Consider the following 14,659-nt stretch of genomic DNA (forward strand, 5'->3'; position numbering starts at 1 on the left):
TTTAATTAATTAATTTATTTATGGCTGTGTTGGGTCTTCGTTTCTGTGCGAGGGCTTTCTCTAGTTGTGGCAAGCGGAGGTCACTCTTCATCGCGGTGCGCGGGCCTCTCATTATCACTCCCTCTCTTATTGCGGAGCACAGGCTCCAGACGCGCAGGCTCAGCAATTGTGGCTCACGGGCCCAGTTGCTCCGTGGCATGTGGGATCCTCCCGGACTGGGGCACGAACCCGTGTCCCCTGCATTGGCAGGCGGACTCTCAACCACTGCACCACCAGGGAAGCCCCATAGGAGATTCATATTCTTATCTCCTATACTGCTAAGAAAGAAATCCAGAGATGAACTAATCCAGGTTACTATTTAGACTATTAACATAACAGTTTATATTGGTTGAGCTGAACATTAAACACGAGTGTTCTTCTGACTATCAAATGACCTCCATGTCCTGTTTTCTAAGAAATTTATCATCGATCACATGGCCTGCTTATAGCAGCGGCAGAGATAATGTTTTATTTACAAGGTCAACCAGTTACCTGGGGTTCTTTGCAAGAGCTTGATGTACTCATCTTTTAATGACTTAGAAATCATCACATCCATTAACACTTAAGAAAAAGCCTGAAGTAAACATTAGAGTATCTTTGCTAGAAACTCACTGACTTGGGCAATGGTAGATTTATTCTTAACAAAATAAGAAAACATCAGCAAGTAAATGGCATCAGGAACTAACTTGGTGATTTGAGGCCAAATTGGAGCTTCCCTGTTTACTTCAGTTTCTCCTCTTGAAAAATGGGAGTAATATCCACTTCTTACGCCTTCATAGGGAGAATTGCACCCTGAAATTGTATAAGGCATGAGCCCTAGGAACTTTCATTTAGTATATCCTTCATGCATATCTCAGCTGAAATATATTTTCCCACTCAAGGGTGTTTTTGCTACCATGAAGCTTTCAAATCCTTAACTCCTTTTTGATACTGACACAATAGATGGGGGGAGAGAGAGGACAAAGCTGCTTACATATTTTACAAACTAAACCATGTTACCTTTTCTTTAGTTGGGAAGCACACACACCTAAAGTGAGAGGTCTCCGAGTCTTCAGTGGGGAACATACTTACCTGTTCAGAGCTCTTAGTTGGAAGTATATTATTCCTACAATGTATGCCTGAAATATTTTTCTTATTAATTGAAGATTTTAACACAGATATTCATAAGTGAATTTACCATGTTCTTTTGTGGGGGAGAGGACTGTATCAATCAGGATAGGCTGGCTTATGCTGTGATAACAAGCAATCCCCAAATCTCAGTAGCTTAGAGTATCACAGGTTTAAATCTTACTCATGTATCCACTGTGTCTCTTCTCCATGTCGTCTTCCCTCTGGGATGAGGTAGATAAAGCAGTTGATCTGGCACGTTGCTGGTCTTCATGGCAAGAGAAGTGAGATCTGGTGAACCATGAACTGGATTTGAAAGCTTCTGCTTATAAGTGGCTTGATGTCACTTCTGCCCTTATTTTATAGGCCAAGGCAAGTTGCATTTGCATGACCACACCTGACTTCCACAGAGTGGGGATATGTCATCCTACCACAGGAGGCCCTCGAGTCCTAGAGGCAAGGCAGATGCCTGTGGTCCGAAGAACTGCAACCTGTACCCCAGGAGGGGCAGCAATACTTTTAACAGTAGTACAACCTACCAAAAAGAGGTTTGTCAGGTCTATGTTTGTGTTGTGCTGGCTTCAGAAAATGGTGTTGGAAGTTTTCTTCTCTAAGTTTTAGATCAGTTTAAATACATTAGAAGTTTCTGCTCCTTGAAATCTTGAAAGAATTTACTAATACATTTGAGTCCAGAGCTCCTCAGATTACCTTCTCAATTACTTCCCTATTCAGTGTTGCTTTAATCTCCAGTCTCTTTGGGACCTATTTTGTTCATTTACATTTTCAAGAAAAGCATCCATGTAATCCAGCTTTTAGAATATATTTGAATAAAGTTTTGTCAAATACTCTTCTAAGTTGTTTAAATTTCCTCAGCATTTGTGGTTACTTCTTGTTCTTTGTTTCTTTTTACTTTTTAAAGTGGCTTATTCTTTCTTTTTTCCAGCTTTATTGAGGTAAAATTGACAAATATGAGTGTATATGTTTAAGGTCTACAGTGTGATGATTTGATGTACAGTGATTATTAAAACCAAGCTAATTAACATACCCATGATCTCACATAGTTACACTGTTTCTCATTGTGTTTAACCTGTATTAACTTCACACATTTTAGAAATACATATTTGCAAAAAACTGTTAATTTTGATACAGTACCAACTCCAGAGTTGTTGTGAAGATTAAATAAATTAGTATATGTACATTGGTGAGAACAGTGACTTAGTAAGTATATTATTAGTATTAATCATTATTATTATTCTTGTCCATAACTTTCCAGTTTTGATTACCCTTATACTTATTGTTAAAGCAGAATTATACAAGGTCCTCTTTAAAAGTTGACCAGAGAGTTTCCTACCATTAATAATGCACTGACTTGCACTATCTTAAATAACTTGTAATGCACTCACAAGATAAGTAAATAAAACCACTAGGTTACGTGTAGGTTTATGGGTAATAATGTCATGGTAGAAAATCATGTATATGAGCTCATAATATTCTCCTAGAAATTACAGAATAAGGAAGTTCATATATGCTACTATCAACAAATTTCACTGCAACTGGCTGTTTCATTTTCTCAATTCTTTGTTATCACTTAGACCTCTTCCTACTGAAAGATAAGAATGAGTTAGGCACATAGACCTCAAAGTCTTATTCTAAGGGGACAACAGTAAAAGAAAAAATCTGATTACTGCTTCCCACTTGTTTCCTATGAGGAAACTGCTTTTGACTTGAGTTGTTTTGGTTTTTGTTTTTGTTTTTTTAATTGGTAACACTCTGTTAGTGTACCTGAAACTAATATAATGTCAATTATAACTCAGTTAAGAAAAAACCTTGAAAAAAATCTTATATGAGAGGGACTTCCCTGGTGGCACAGTAGTTAAGAATCCGCCTGCCAATGCAAGGGACACGGGTTCGAGCCCTCGTCTGGGAAGATCCCACATGCCTTGGAGCAACTAAGCCTGTGTGCCACAACTACTGAGCCCGCGCTCTAGAGCCCATGAGCCACGCTACTGAGCCTGCATGCCACAACTACTGAAGCCTGTGGACTCTAGAGCCCGTGCGCTCCACAACAAGAGAAGCCACCACAATGAGAAGCCCACATACCGCAATGAAGAGTAACCCCTGCTCAACACAGAGAAAGTCTGCACGCAGCAATGAAGACCCAATGCAACCAAAAATAAATAAAATTTTTTTAAAATCTTATGAGTTCAGTGTTTTATAGTAATGTTTATAGAAAAATTGCCAACCCTCATTAGATTAACACAGTTCATATTTTCAACCTTTTGATCAATACAGCCATCACACAGTCACAGCTAATATAGTTAATTTGAATAAAGGGAAGTTTGCATTAATATATGTGTTTAGAGACATAATTCTGCTTAAAATTTCTACTATAACACTAATGATCCAATGGGAACTCACATCTTGTTTTCATGAATAAGTGGTTACTGTCTTATTTGTAACTAATGCAAATCATACCATTTACTTTCAAAATGCTTGTAAGCAGTCTCTCTCAAATCAGTTACACCCCTTATTTAATAGTGTATGCAATTAATTTATTTTAAAAACATCCTTTATACTAGTATAATAGAAAACTTCAACCCAACCCTTAAATGATCCAAATGATGTTAATAATCAGAAAAGCTAAGAAAAAGTTCCCAAATAGTGAAGGGCAAGTAGATTTTCCATAGTCACAAACATGTGAAAAAACACAGTAAAGCAGGTAATACACTTTCGTATTTGTATTTATCCTCACAACAATCCTGCAAGGGAAGTGATATTAGCCCCATTTAACAGATAAGGAAGCTGAGGCCCAGGGCAGCTGGGACTTACCCAGGAACACATAGCTCGTGTTCTTTCCATTATTCTACAACGTTGAAAAGTTTAATCTTTAATTCAAAATGGTCGTTGGTTAGATTTTATTTCCGTATTTCTGGCTAGCATCTAGTAATAATTATCAATGACTTTTGAACCCACTGTGTCAACATTACAATAACCAAATATCTTGATTGTTTTGTGAGAGAACTCACCTTATGACTCAGCAACACCAAACTGATTCAGAGAAAGGGCTGTGGAAAAAGCTGGTTTCTCATGGTTTTTGAAGTAATACTGCCACCTCGTGGAGTAATGGTGAGCTACAGTCCACTTTAAGTCCATGGCACTAACCTCACGTGGGCCTTAGTGCTGCCGGTAATGCTACTTCCTTTTCTAGTCCATCCATTCCCCCAACAATAGTGAACAACAGAAATATTCTAGGTTACTTTTACAGGTATTAACTCAATTCTCACAAGCACTTTTTGTGATTTTGTTTGTCTGATTAACAGATGAAGAAAATGAAATACAAAATGGTAAAACAACTTGACCAAAGGCACACAGCTAGCGAGTGGCTGAGCCAAGATTCAAAACCAGGCAGAGGGCTCCAGAGTATGAGCCCTTGACCTTCCCTAGAAGTACTCATTTTGTTCTCTCCTCAAACTTTCTAACCTCTGAACTCCTCCTTCTCTAACCTGTTTCAGTTGGTGGTTTTTTCCCATAAAGGAACTTAGTAAAGAACTTCCACAAACCCCCAGCACCACAGCTATACACCTAATTACATCTGTGCCATATCTTCTGCCTTCCCTCTTGAACTATGCCCAAACTATTCATTTGCTGTCTAAGCCAACCATTCCATTTGGGCGCTCAGTCCCATGCCCCCTTCCAAGCACACTGCTCCAGCAATCGGTCCCCTCTCTCTACTCTAATCATCAGTTTCCCCCTCTCTCTAGAGGGATTATCCCCACCAGCATACAGTCTGTCATTTCATTCAAAAAATGACTATATTTTAATAATCATTTTAAATGGGGCTTTTAATTAATGTTTGATAGTTGATTTAAGCTGAACAGACTAAATTTCTTTAAACAATCCCATTTACAACCCAAAGTCCTTTAAACAGCATTTATACTTTTAAGATATTTTCTTATAAATAGCACTTCAAATGCTTGACCCAAGAAGCAAAACCTTCCCAAGTACTTAACTCTTATAAATAAATTAAATGTACAGTGACTAAGTTCTCTGACATATTTCAGTATTTCTGCAGGCTCTCTAAGATCTTAAAATACATTTCAATGAAAATTTACGAGTCTAAAAATCTGTTAGGCACTGTAAGTTGGAAATGAAGGCAGTGTTACATATACTGTAATACGCCAAGTATGTTCCAATGCTACTTCAAATAGCAAATACTACCGTTTGTCCCAATGACTATAAAAAACTATTCTTGAACTTAACACTGAAGTAATGATGGCTATGGGAATTGTTTCCTAACCTTTTTGAAAATCTCTAATCGTTACTATTTCATCTAAAAACAGCAGCACTCTGTGAAGTTTTGTTAAAGGGAATGAATGGTTTGGGCCCCAGCAGGCAGGCCAGTTCAGGGTGCTGGCATGAGGAACTCAAGCTTGGGGGAATTCAAGGGTGAATTAACTACTGTAGTAAATTCAGTGATAAATGAGAATACCAACCTTGGATGGCTGTGGTGAGAATCAAATAAAATAATGTATGGGAAAACCCTTGTCACATGTGAGTTGATGACAGTTAGTTTTTTGGTAGAATTTTAACCTTTCATTCTTACTATTGATAGTATCCAATCAGCATATTTATGAAGTTAAATTTTTTAAAAAGCTTTAAATTTATTTAAATAAATTACCCTTCTTAACATGAAGACACAGTTTCTAACCTTGACTAATCTCATAATTACTTAGGGAAGCAAACTCCTGGTTTCTTATAAGCCACTGGGCTTCATGATTGCTTAAATCAATTCATGAGGGGGAAACCAGACCCTCTGTTTGAGCATATGTCCTCATCAGAACATAAGAATATTTTTTTCTGCTCTAAAAAAATATATCTGAGGGCTTCCCTGGTGGCACAGTGGTTGAGAGTCAGCCTGCAGAATCAGGGGACACGGGTTCATGCCCTGGTCCGGGAGGATCCCACATGCCACGGGGCGGCTGGGCCCGTGAGCCATGGCCGCTGAGCCTGCGTGTCCGTAGCCTGTGTGCCACAACGGGAGAGGCCACAACAGCGAGAGGCCCGCGTACCGCAAAGAAAAAAAATATATATATATACATATATATGTATATATATATGTATATATATATGTATATATGTATCTCTGAATTCACAGAAATGAAATTTTAAGAGGAGACTGCAATTACAAAATCTTCCTTTAAGAATTCTTTGGCCTGACATTTCCTTACAGATAATTAACTACTTAAGGAACTAGGGGAAGGTGGAAAAGGTAGCAAGTGTAAAATCAGTGTGCTAGGAATCAGTAACCAGTGACTATCCATCAGGAATTGAAACATCTCAGAAAGCCAAGAAGAAAATATGAATTTCTTTATAAAAAAATGTGATTTACATTGAACTGTTTTTTAAAAACACAAGTATTTTCCAAAACAAGCTACTCTGGCTTGGGGTTCTGAAACACAAAATGATCTTGAGGAAAAAAAAAAAAAAACCTAAACACAGATCAAATGGTTTTCAGAGGCAGACAGCTACAAGATAAACTCCAAATATATCAATATGTATAAAAACGCGGAAAGGCTATTAATCACGAGACATGGCAAATTTTATCATTCTGCTGACCTGAAGCAAGTTGAAAAGCTGGTAGAAAGGCTGCATATTTGGGGAAGAGGAAAAACATGGTCTGTAAGGCCTACCTGCAGACCTTGTTCTGAGGAGCACAGTCAAGATTACAGAAAGAAAAAGAACCATGGGCTGGTGAGCACAATTTTTAGTATTCAAATCTGCCTCATCACACTCTCTGAATACAGGTCAAACTAGGGTCAATTATTCAGAGCTGGCCACTAATCTGCCACACTTGGAACAGATACAGCCCAATTACCAGCTAGGTGGAACACATGGCCTGGGATAAGGGATGGCATCAAGGAGAGGGAGGCAAACTCAGCTGGGGCTTGGGAATCCGAAGTGCCCCGATTAGAGTGAAGAAATAATTTATTTGTTGTTGCCATTTGTTTTGTTGTTGTAGTTTTTCCAGGATAGAAGGGAGAACTAAAGCCCTGTTCCTTTGGCAGGATTCCTAGTTGAAACCCTCTCCAGAGTTCTGAATGCCTACTCAAATGCTGAAACAGAACTCTGCTGTATTAAAATTAATGTCGGGCTTCCCTGGTGGCGCAGTGGTTGAGAGTCCACCTGCCGAGGCAGGGTACACGGGTTTGTGCCCTGGTCCAGGAAGATCCCACATGCCACGGAGCGGCTGGGCCCATGAGCCATGGCCGCTGAGCCTGCGCGTCCGGAGCCTGTGCTCCGCAACAGGAGAGGCCACAGCAGTGAGAGGCCCACGTACCGCAAAAAAAAAAAAAAAAAAAATTAATGTCAATTTGTCCAAGATGGACATACACTATGGCCAAAACATCTTCCAGCTGAAGATGCCAGGAGATAATTCAAAATAGCACATGGAAAACCATAATTAAAAACAGGTTCTTATTTTCCAAGCATAGTTATTCCAGTCTCTTCCATAAAATTGCTTCTGTAAATAGTTTTTTTAAATGTATCAAAGAGATTCTCCTCCCAGTAGTCAACCGCATCAAATCTATTCCAAGTTACGAGTTCTTATGTGTCCTGTTAAGCACACACTATGATTCAACCTTCTTGTTCTCTAGAAATCCATCAGATGTATTATGCTGCAACAAAGAAGTGCTTTCTTTCCTTGTCATGGTAGCAAAAAGCATATCCATCATCCCCAAGGTTTCTAGTAGTTCTCTTTGGTAATCAATTTCTTTTTCTACAAGTCCTTGAAGTAACAAAAACTTTTTATCAACTACAGGTGACTGACCAATCACAGGTAGATATATATCTAGAAAGAGAGGAAACACATTTACTAGAAACATCTTTCTAAACAATACATGAACAGCAATATTTAGAAAAAGTACAAAATATTAAATATAAAAGACATTGAAAAATATGTACTTATTTTACAACTTATGTTTTACATAAAGTAAACAATCCATCTGAAAAACGTATTTCAAAAAGAAATAATTAAAGAAAGTACAGTGTTAAGGTTCTGACTTATTTTCATTTTCCCATTGAAAATTAGTCATGGGGGCTTCCCTGGTGGCGCAGTGGTTGAGAGTCCGCCTGCTGATGCAGGGGACATGGGTTCGTGCCCCGGTCCGGGAAGATCCCACATGCCGCGGAGCGGCTGGGCCCGTGAGCCATGGCCACTGAGCCTGCGTGTCTGGAGCCTGTGCTCCGCAACGGGAGAGGCCACAACAGTCAGAGGCCTGCTTTTTACTATATCTTTCAGCACTAGAGATTTTTTTCTGTTCTTGAAAATACAGTTTGTGCTCTTTGAAAAAAAAAAAAAATTAGTCATGGTCATTGGAAGTATTTAAGGAAACAACTTTTTAAATTGTAATAACCCTGGTGCCAGCAACTGAAAGCCAATCCATTGTAAACATTTTACTCCCACTTTAAAATGCACTGATTTACTACTATTGTTTGTTTTCTCCATGAAGTCTTCACTGGAGAACTGATAAAGACAAGGTATATCAATCTATTTGATTTCATTATTTGACATGTCTACTTCTGCAAGTATGCTACAATTTTTCAGGTTTTAACAGCTACTTACCAATAATTATTTCGGCAGCATTAATCAAAACAGGGGCAAATCTTGGCTGGGGTAGATTCCTACAAAGCAAAAATTGTTTACTGAAACCTGCAAACTTAAAGAAAAAAAATCCTTAAAATAGATTTACTAAACTGTTCTGTCAGTTCTTTACAAAGCTCAAACTAAAAGTAAATTTGGAGATAAAATTTCAGATGCAAAATACATGTGCTTCATAGACATAAAACATACCTTATCAAAAAATTAAGAACATGACTGATTTCCTTTTCATCTCGACCTGCAAGGGCATTTGCAAGGACTCCTCTTCGATTTAGCTCCTTTATGATGGAAACTGTAATCTCAGGCGTCTTTATTGCACAACTGGGCTAGAAAATTTTTCAGAGTCAACATGAGCAGACAAGACAGTACAAGAGAAAAATCATAGTCTTGGAACTCACTAACAATTACCAAGTTTAAACAGGTTTTTTTCTTCCCAGTTTTGAGTCATGGTAATGACAAGGCAAGAAACAAAATGATTCTTTTAAAAATAAGCTCCTTGTAGATACACCAATTGTAACAAATGCACCACTCTGGTGGGGATGTTGATAAGGGGGGAGGCTATGCATGTGTGGGCCAGGTAGTATACGGGAAATCTCTGTACCTTCCCCTCAACTGTGCTGTGAACCTAGAACTGCTCTAAAAAAAAGTCTTAATGAAAACTTCACACACAATCTGTAGTGAAGTGGATGGACCCAGAGTCTGTCATACAGAGTGAAGAAAGTCAGAAAGAGAAAAACAAATACCGTATGCTAACACCTATATATGGAATCTAAAAAAAGATGGTTCTGAAGAACCTAGGGGAAGGATAGGAGTAAAGATGCAGACACAGAGAATGGACTTGAGGACACGGGTAGGGGGAAGGGTAAGCTGGGACAAAGTGAGAGAGTGGCATGGACATATACACACTACCAAATGTAAAACAGATAGCTAGTGGGGAGCAACCGCAGAGCATAGGGAGATCAGCTTGGTGCTTTGTGACCACCTAGAGGGGTGGGATAGGGAGGGTGGGAGGGAGGGAGGGAGACACAAGAGGGAGGAGATATGGGGATATATGTGTATGTATAGCTGATGCACTTTTTTATAAAGCAGAAACTAACACACCATTGTAAAGCAATTATACTCCAATAAAGATGTTAAAAATAAATAAATAAAATAAAATAAAATTGATTACCATCCAGCCCTTATTAAAACTCAGTTGACACAACTGGTATTTGAGAGAAGAAATCTATGGACCAAGTTAACCATCATTGCTCTAAATTGGTTTTTAGCTATATCCTATTATAAGTGAATTCTTACTTGAATTGTATTTGGTTACCTATTTGTTGAAATGACAGTACAGAAGTTGTGGGCATTTATTATTATGTCTTTGGCTTTTACAGAGGGTTAATACATAATCCTATGCTTGAGAATATTTCTGCATCTTCTAATGACATAAAGACTATCAGCAGAAACTACACACCATTGTAAAGCAATTATACTCCAATAAAGATGTTAAAAATAAATAAATAAAATAAAATAAAATTGATTACCATCCAGCCCTTATTAAAACTCAGTTGACACAACTGGTATTTGAGAGAAGAAATCTATGGACCAAGTTAACCATCATTGCTCTAAATTGGTTTTTAGCTATATCCTATTATAAGTGAATTCTTACTTGAATTGTATTTGGTTACCTATTTGTTGAAATGACAGTACAGAAGTTGTGGGCATTTATTATTATGTCTTTGGCTTTTACAGAGGGTTAATACATAATCCTATGCTTGAGAATATTTCTGCATCTTCTAATGACATAAAGACTATCACATGATTCCTATATTTTTCTTCGTGTTCAAACTAAAAACAACTCATGATAAATTTCTCTGTACTATAGTGTGAAAAAAAATGTGCATTTTTTCTAAAATATAGATATATATGTTTCATTTATCTGATAATAACAATTATGAAATTCAATCCATTACCCTTTTTACCTTGCTTCTAGGAAACTGGAATATACATTTAAGTTCAACTCTAGTATATATTCACAGCCTAAGTTTCTGCATCTTTCTATAGTATGGGTATTCATATTCAATATTTTAGCAACCTATTTATATGTGTGTGTCACAAATTACATCCACTTTTTTGAAGTAGAAAGAGTATAAATAAATTAAAATTAAAATAAAAAAAATACACACACACACACACACACACACACATTCCTCATTCACCTCAAGGACTCTGTCAAGTGCCTTAGAGATCCGGAAGTTTTTCAGATCCCTGTCATACAATTCTAGGTGTTTCTTTGATGGTCTGTTGATCAAAATGTCATCCTGCATTGAAAAGTAAATTTAAAGAGAAAAATCAAATATCCATTTAGAGCTTCATTCAAAATAAACTTCTTCGTAGTGGTATTTTTTCATAGTTCTGTGGTGTCCTTGAACTGTATCATAAAGGATGGTCATATGCCCATACTGTCGATTAAATGAAAATGGAATAATCTGCCACATCACTGTGTTCTTAGTGTCCTGTGATTTTAACTTACGATACATACACGATACCTCCGTTCTGGGCAAACATTACTCACTGCAATTCTCTTTACATAGCAAGCAGTGATTCAGCAGAAAGAGAAAACAAGAATCAGAGAAACTGCCATCTAGTCCCGGTAAAGAAACCCTGGATCAACACAACTTCCTTGTATCTCCATCTTCTCCATCTTCAGATGCCAAATGGAGATCTTATTGGCTCTACTCTTTTTCAGGGTTCTTTACAAGATCAAATCAGACAGCACGTGAAAGACACTGTTCTGAGCACCACAGCACTGTTATGATTCAGGGCATTAAGAAGTACAGTTCTTATTTCCCATTACTTATTAATTTAATGTCCCCAATCTAGCAATGTGGAGACAAATGAGGTAGAGAAAAGCAAAATGAAGCTAAATGTCACGTGAACTACACTTTTCAGTAATGCGCAGGGATGAAGTTGGATACTCTAACAAATTTCACCTTCAAAAAAAATTACACAAAATATATAAATACCTGTTGTTTCATATAGTTTTTTCCTTTAATGAAAGTTCGATATGCAGGTCTTCTTCTCCTGGCAAGAGAATCCTTCTTTGGTTCAGATTTCCGATGTTTAACACTCAGTATTCCATTGGTCATTCCTACAACTATTGCCTCATCTTCATGCTAATAGCAATTAGAAAAATAAGTTAGTATATTCCTAACTCATAATTCATCTTACTTTTTCTTCAAAATACCATTTATAATGTGTTTGCCACTTATCCATACTTTCAACAAGAGTTCCATTCAGATAGAGATACTCCAACAAAAAGTTAGAATAAAATCATTTTTTTCCTCCAAGATATTATTATATTGACAGAACTTTTAATTATACTTGGAAACTATCACTGGCAGATTGTATAATAATCCACAGTTAATGACATCTTAAGAAACTTTCAAAATAATTTTTTCCCCACATCCTCTTCCTAGAAAAAGAATGATGTGGTAGCATGACTTTGCACAATCTTGTCAAGAAAGTATTTTATAATAACTTTTCCCCTCCCAATTTCTATATAATGTATTCAAATCTATTCCTCCTCAATGGCTCATGAAACTTGACAATGAACATTCCAGAAGGAGCAGTTAACAAAGAAAAGGAGACATTTCATTGTGTTGCCCCCTATTCTCCTTTTTTTTTGCTCAGAGAGCCAACTTGACTTTCTGGAGTATTTAACCCTTGGGGTAAATGTACTGAAGAGAGATTTATCTGCTTTCCAGGTCCTGTCCTTAGTGTTAACCATGCCTACAATAATGTAGTTAGTTTCAAGCTATGCAGTGAGTGGGACCTAAATCTGAATTCATGCCTAGTTACTGAGACAAGTTACATGTTCTAGCAATTATCTAATGTGGTGAGAAGAAAATAATACTTATACAAATACAAAGATAAACCCTAATATTCCATTTTAGTTTCATTTAACAGGCAAGGTTAGTGAAAGCTTTAAAAAGAGCTAAAAGTACTTACTGCAAGTGCAAGACTCAAAATTGAAGCTGCATAATCAAAACTGTGGACTACTTTATAGGAACTTGTGCTATATACTTTCACCTTCCTAATGAAAAAGAAAGCTTTGTCACAAATCATCTTGGAAATGAGCATAAAAGGTAAAATTTCTATTTTTTGAAACTCAATATATGAATATTAAAACTTACACAACAATGAAGAAAAACAATGATTAATAATATTAGTTACAAACTAATTCACCACTGGATCTCTTTTAAAAATGAACTGTTTATTGTTATGCTTGCATAAAGACTTCAACCTGGGCTTCCCTGGTGGCGCAGTGGTTGAGAATCTGCCTGCCAATGCAGACGACACAGGTTCGAGCCCTGGTCTGGGAAGATCCCACATGCCATGGAGCAACTGGGCCCGTGAGCCACAATTACTGAGCCTGCGCGTCTGGAGCCTGTGCTCCGCAACAACAGAGGCCGCGATAGTGAGAGGCCTGCGCACCGCGATGAAGAGTGACCCCCACTTGCCACAACTAGAGAAAGCCCATGCACAGAAATGAAGACCCAACACAGCCATAAATAAATAAATAAATAAATACATTGTGTATTAAAAAAAAAAAAAAAAAAAGGGACAATTTAAAAAAAAAAAAAAAAAAAAAAAAGACTTCAACCAGCCACCAGAAGGATAGACCACTGTCTCCTGAAAATGAAACTTGAAAGTAAAGAAAAAGCAACATGAATGTTCATCGGAAAGAGCAGGGTTTCTCAGCTTCAATCAGCATTATTGACATTTCGGGCAGGATAATTCTTTGAAATGGTGGCTGTTCTGGGCACCGCAAGATGTTTAGCAGCATCCTTGGCCTCTACTCACTGCATACCAACAGCACTACACCCCCAAGTTGTGACAACAACCAAAAATGTCCGCAGATAGTGCCAAACAGCCCCCTGGAGGACAAAAATCACTCTGGGTTGAGAATTACTATGAATAGAGCCAACTTACACCTAGCTTTTGAGGGACACATCTAAAAATCAAGTCCCAAATTGCCTAGTAACACCATTGCAGAGAATTTGCTATATATTTACATAGTAAGTTCCTCTGTATTAGAAATATTTTCTAGCTTTTAAAATATGTATACTTTTTAATAAACATGCTGAAAAACCAAGGTTTTCCATATCAGTGAAAAAGGGAAATATGGAAATAAAATGACCAACAATAGATAAATATAAGTAAATTCTAGAACTGGGCCATCATTCTAGCCACATGTGGCTAATGAGCACTTAAAATGTGGTCAGTGAAAAAGAAGAAGGGAATTTTTTATTTTACTTAATTTTAATCAACTTAAATTTTAAAACTGAGGCAGTATAAAATATTTTTCTGTTAAACACAAGTATATTTATTTCACTTTAACTGTAAAGTATTACTACTGTATTAAGGGCATGTATTCGATACTGAACTTGCTTCTAGTCTATCATTAATAATTTTTACATTGAATACATACTGAAATAATATTTTAGAGTAAATAAATTATTAAATTAATTTTACCTAGTAGCTTTTAAACATGACTGGTAAAACACTTAAAATTACATATGTAGCTCACATTATATTTCTATTGTACAGCACTGTTCTAGAACATTAATTAATGAAACACTAATACCTACTGAAAATAGTAATATTTAGAAATATGTATTTCTGGGCCTCCCTGGTGGCGCAGTGGTTGGGAGTCCGCCTGCCGGTGCAGGGGATACGGGTTCGTGTCCCAGTCTGGGAGGATCCCACATGCCGCGTAGCGGCTGGGCCCGTGAGCCGTGGCCGCTGAGCTTGCGCGTCCGGCAACGGGAGGGGCCACGACAGTGAGAGGCCCACATATCGCAAAAA

General features: G+C 37.4%; 1 protein-coding gene across 2 annotated transcripts in view; it reads right to left on the reverse strand.

Moving 5' to 3' along the window:
* Positions 1-7,660: 7,660 nt before the first annotated feature.
* UTP15 (UTP15 small subunit processome component) overlaps positions 7,661-14,659 on the reverse strand; it is a 14,147-nt gene continuing 7,148 nt past the window's right edge. The window contains exons 7-12 of one of the 2 annotated variants that reach the window (XM_007457044.1): positions 12,800-12,884; positions 11,815-11,964; positions 11,008-11,109; positions 8,996-9,129; positions 8,768-8,826; positions 7,661-7,993 (exon numbers count right to left, since the gene is read on the reverse strand). In XM_007457044.1, coding sequence (XP_007457106.1) covers positions 7,773-7,993; positions 8,768-8,826; positions 8,996-9,129; positions 11,008-11,109; positions 11,815-11,964; positions 12,800-12,884 — 751 coding nt within the window. In that variant the 3' untranslated portion in view covers positions 7,661-7,772. The remainder of the gene's footprint in view (positions 7,994-8,767; positions 8,827-8,995; positions 9,130-11,007; positions 11,110-11,814; positions 11,965-12,799; positions 12,885-14,659) is intronic. The other variant, XM_007457045.1, reaches the window with a different exon arrangement.

Source organism: Lipotes vexillifer, unplaced genomic scaffold (assembly GCF_000442215.2).
Source record: "Lipotes vexillifer unplaced genomic scaffold, Lipotes_vexillifer_v1.1 scaffold241, whole genome shotgun sequence".
NCBI lineage: Eukaryota > Metazoa > Chordata > Mammalia > Artiodactyla > Lipotidae > Lipotes > Lipotes vexillifer.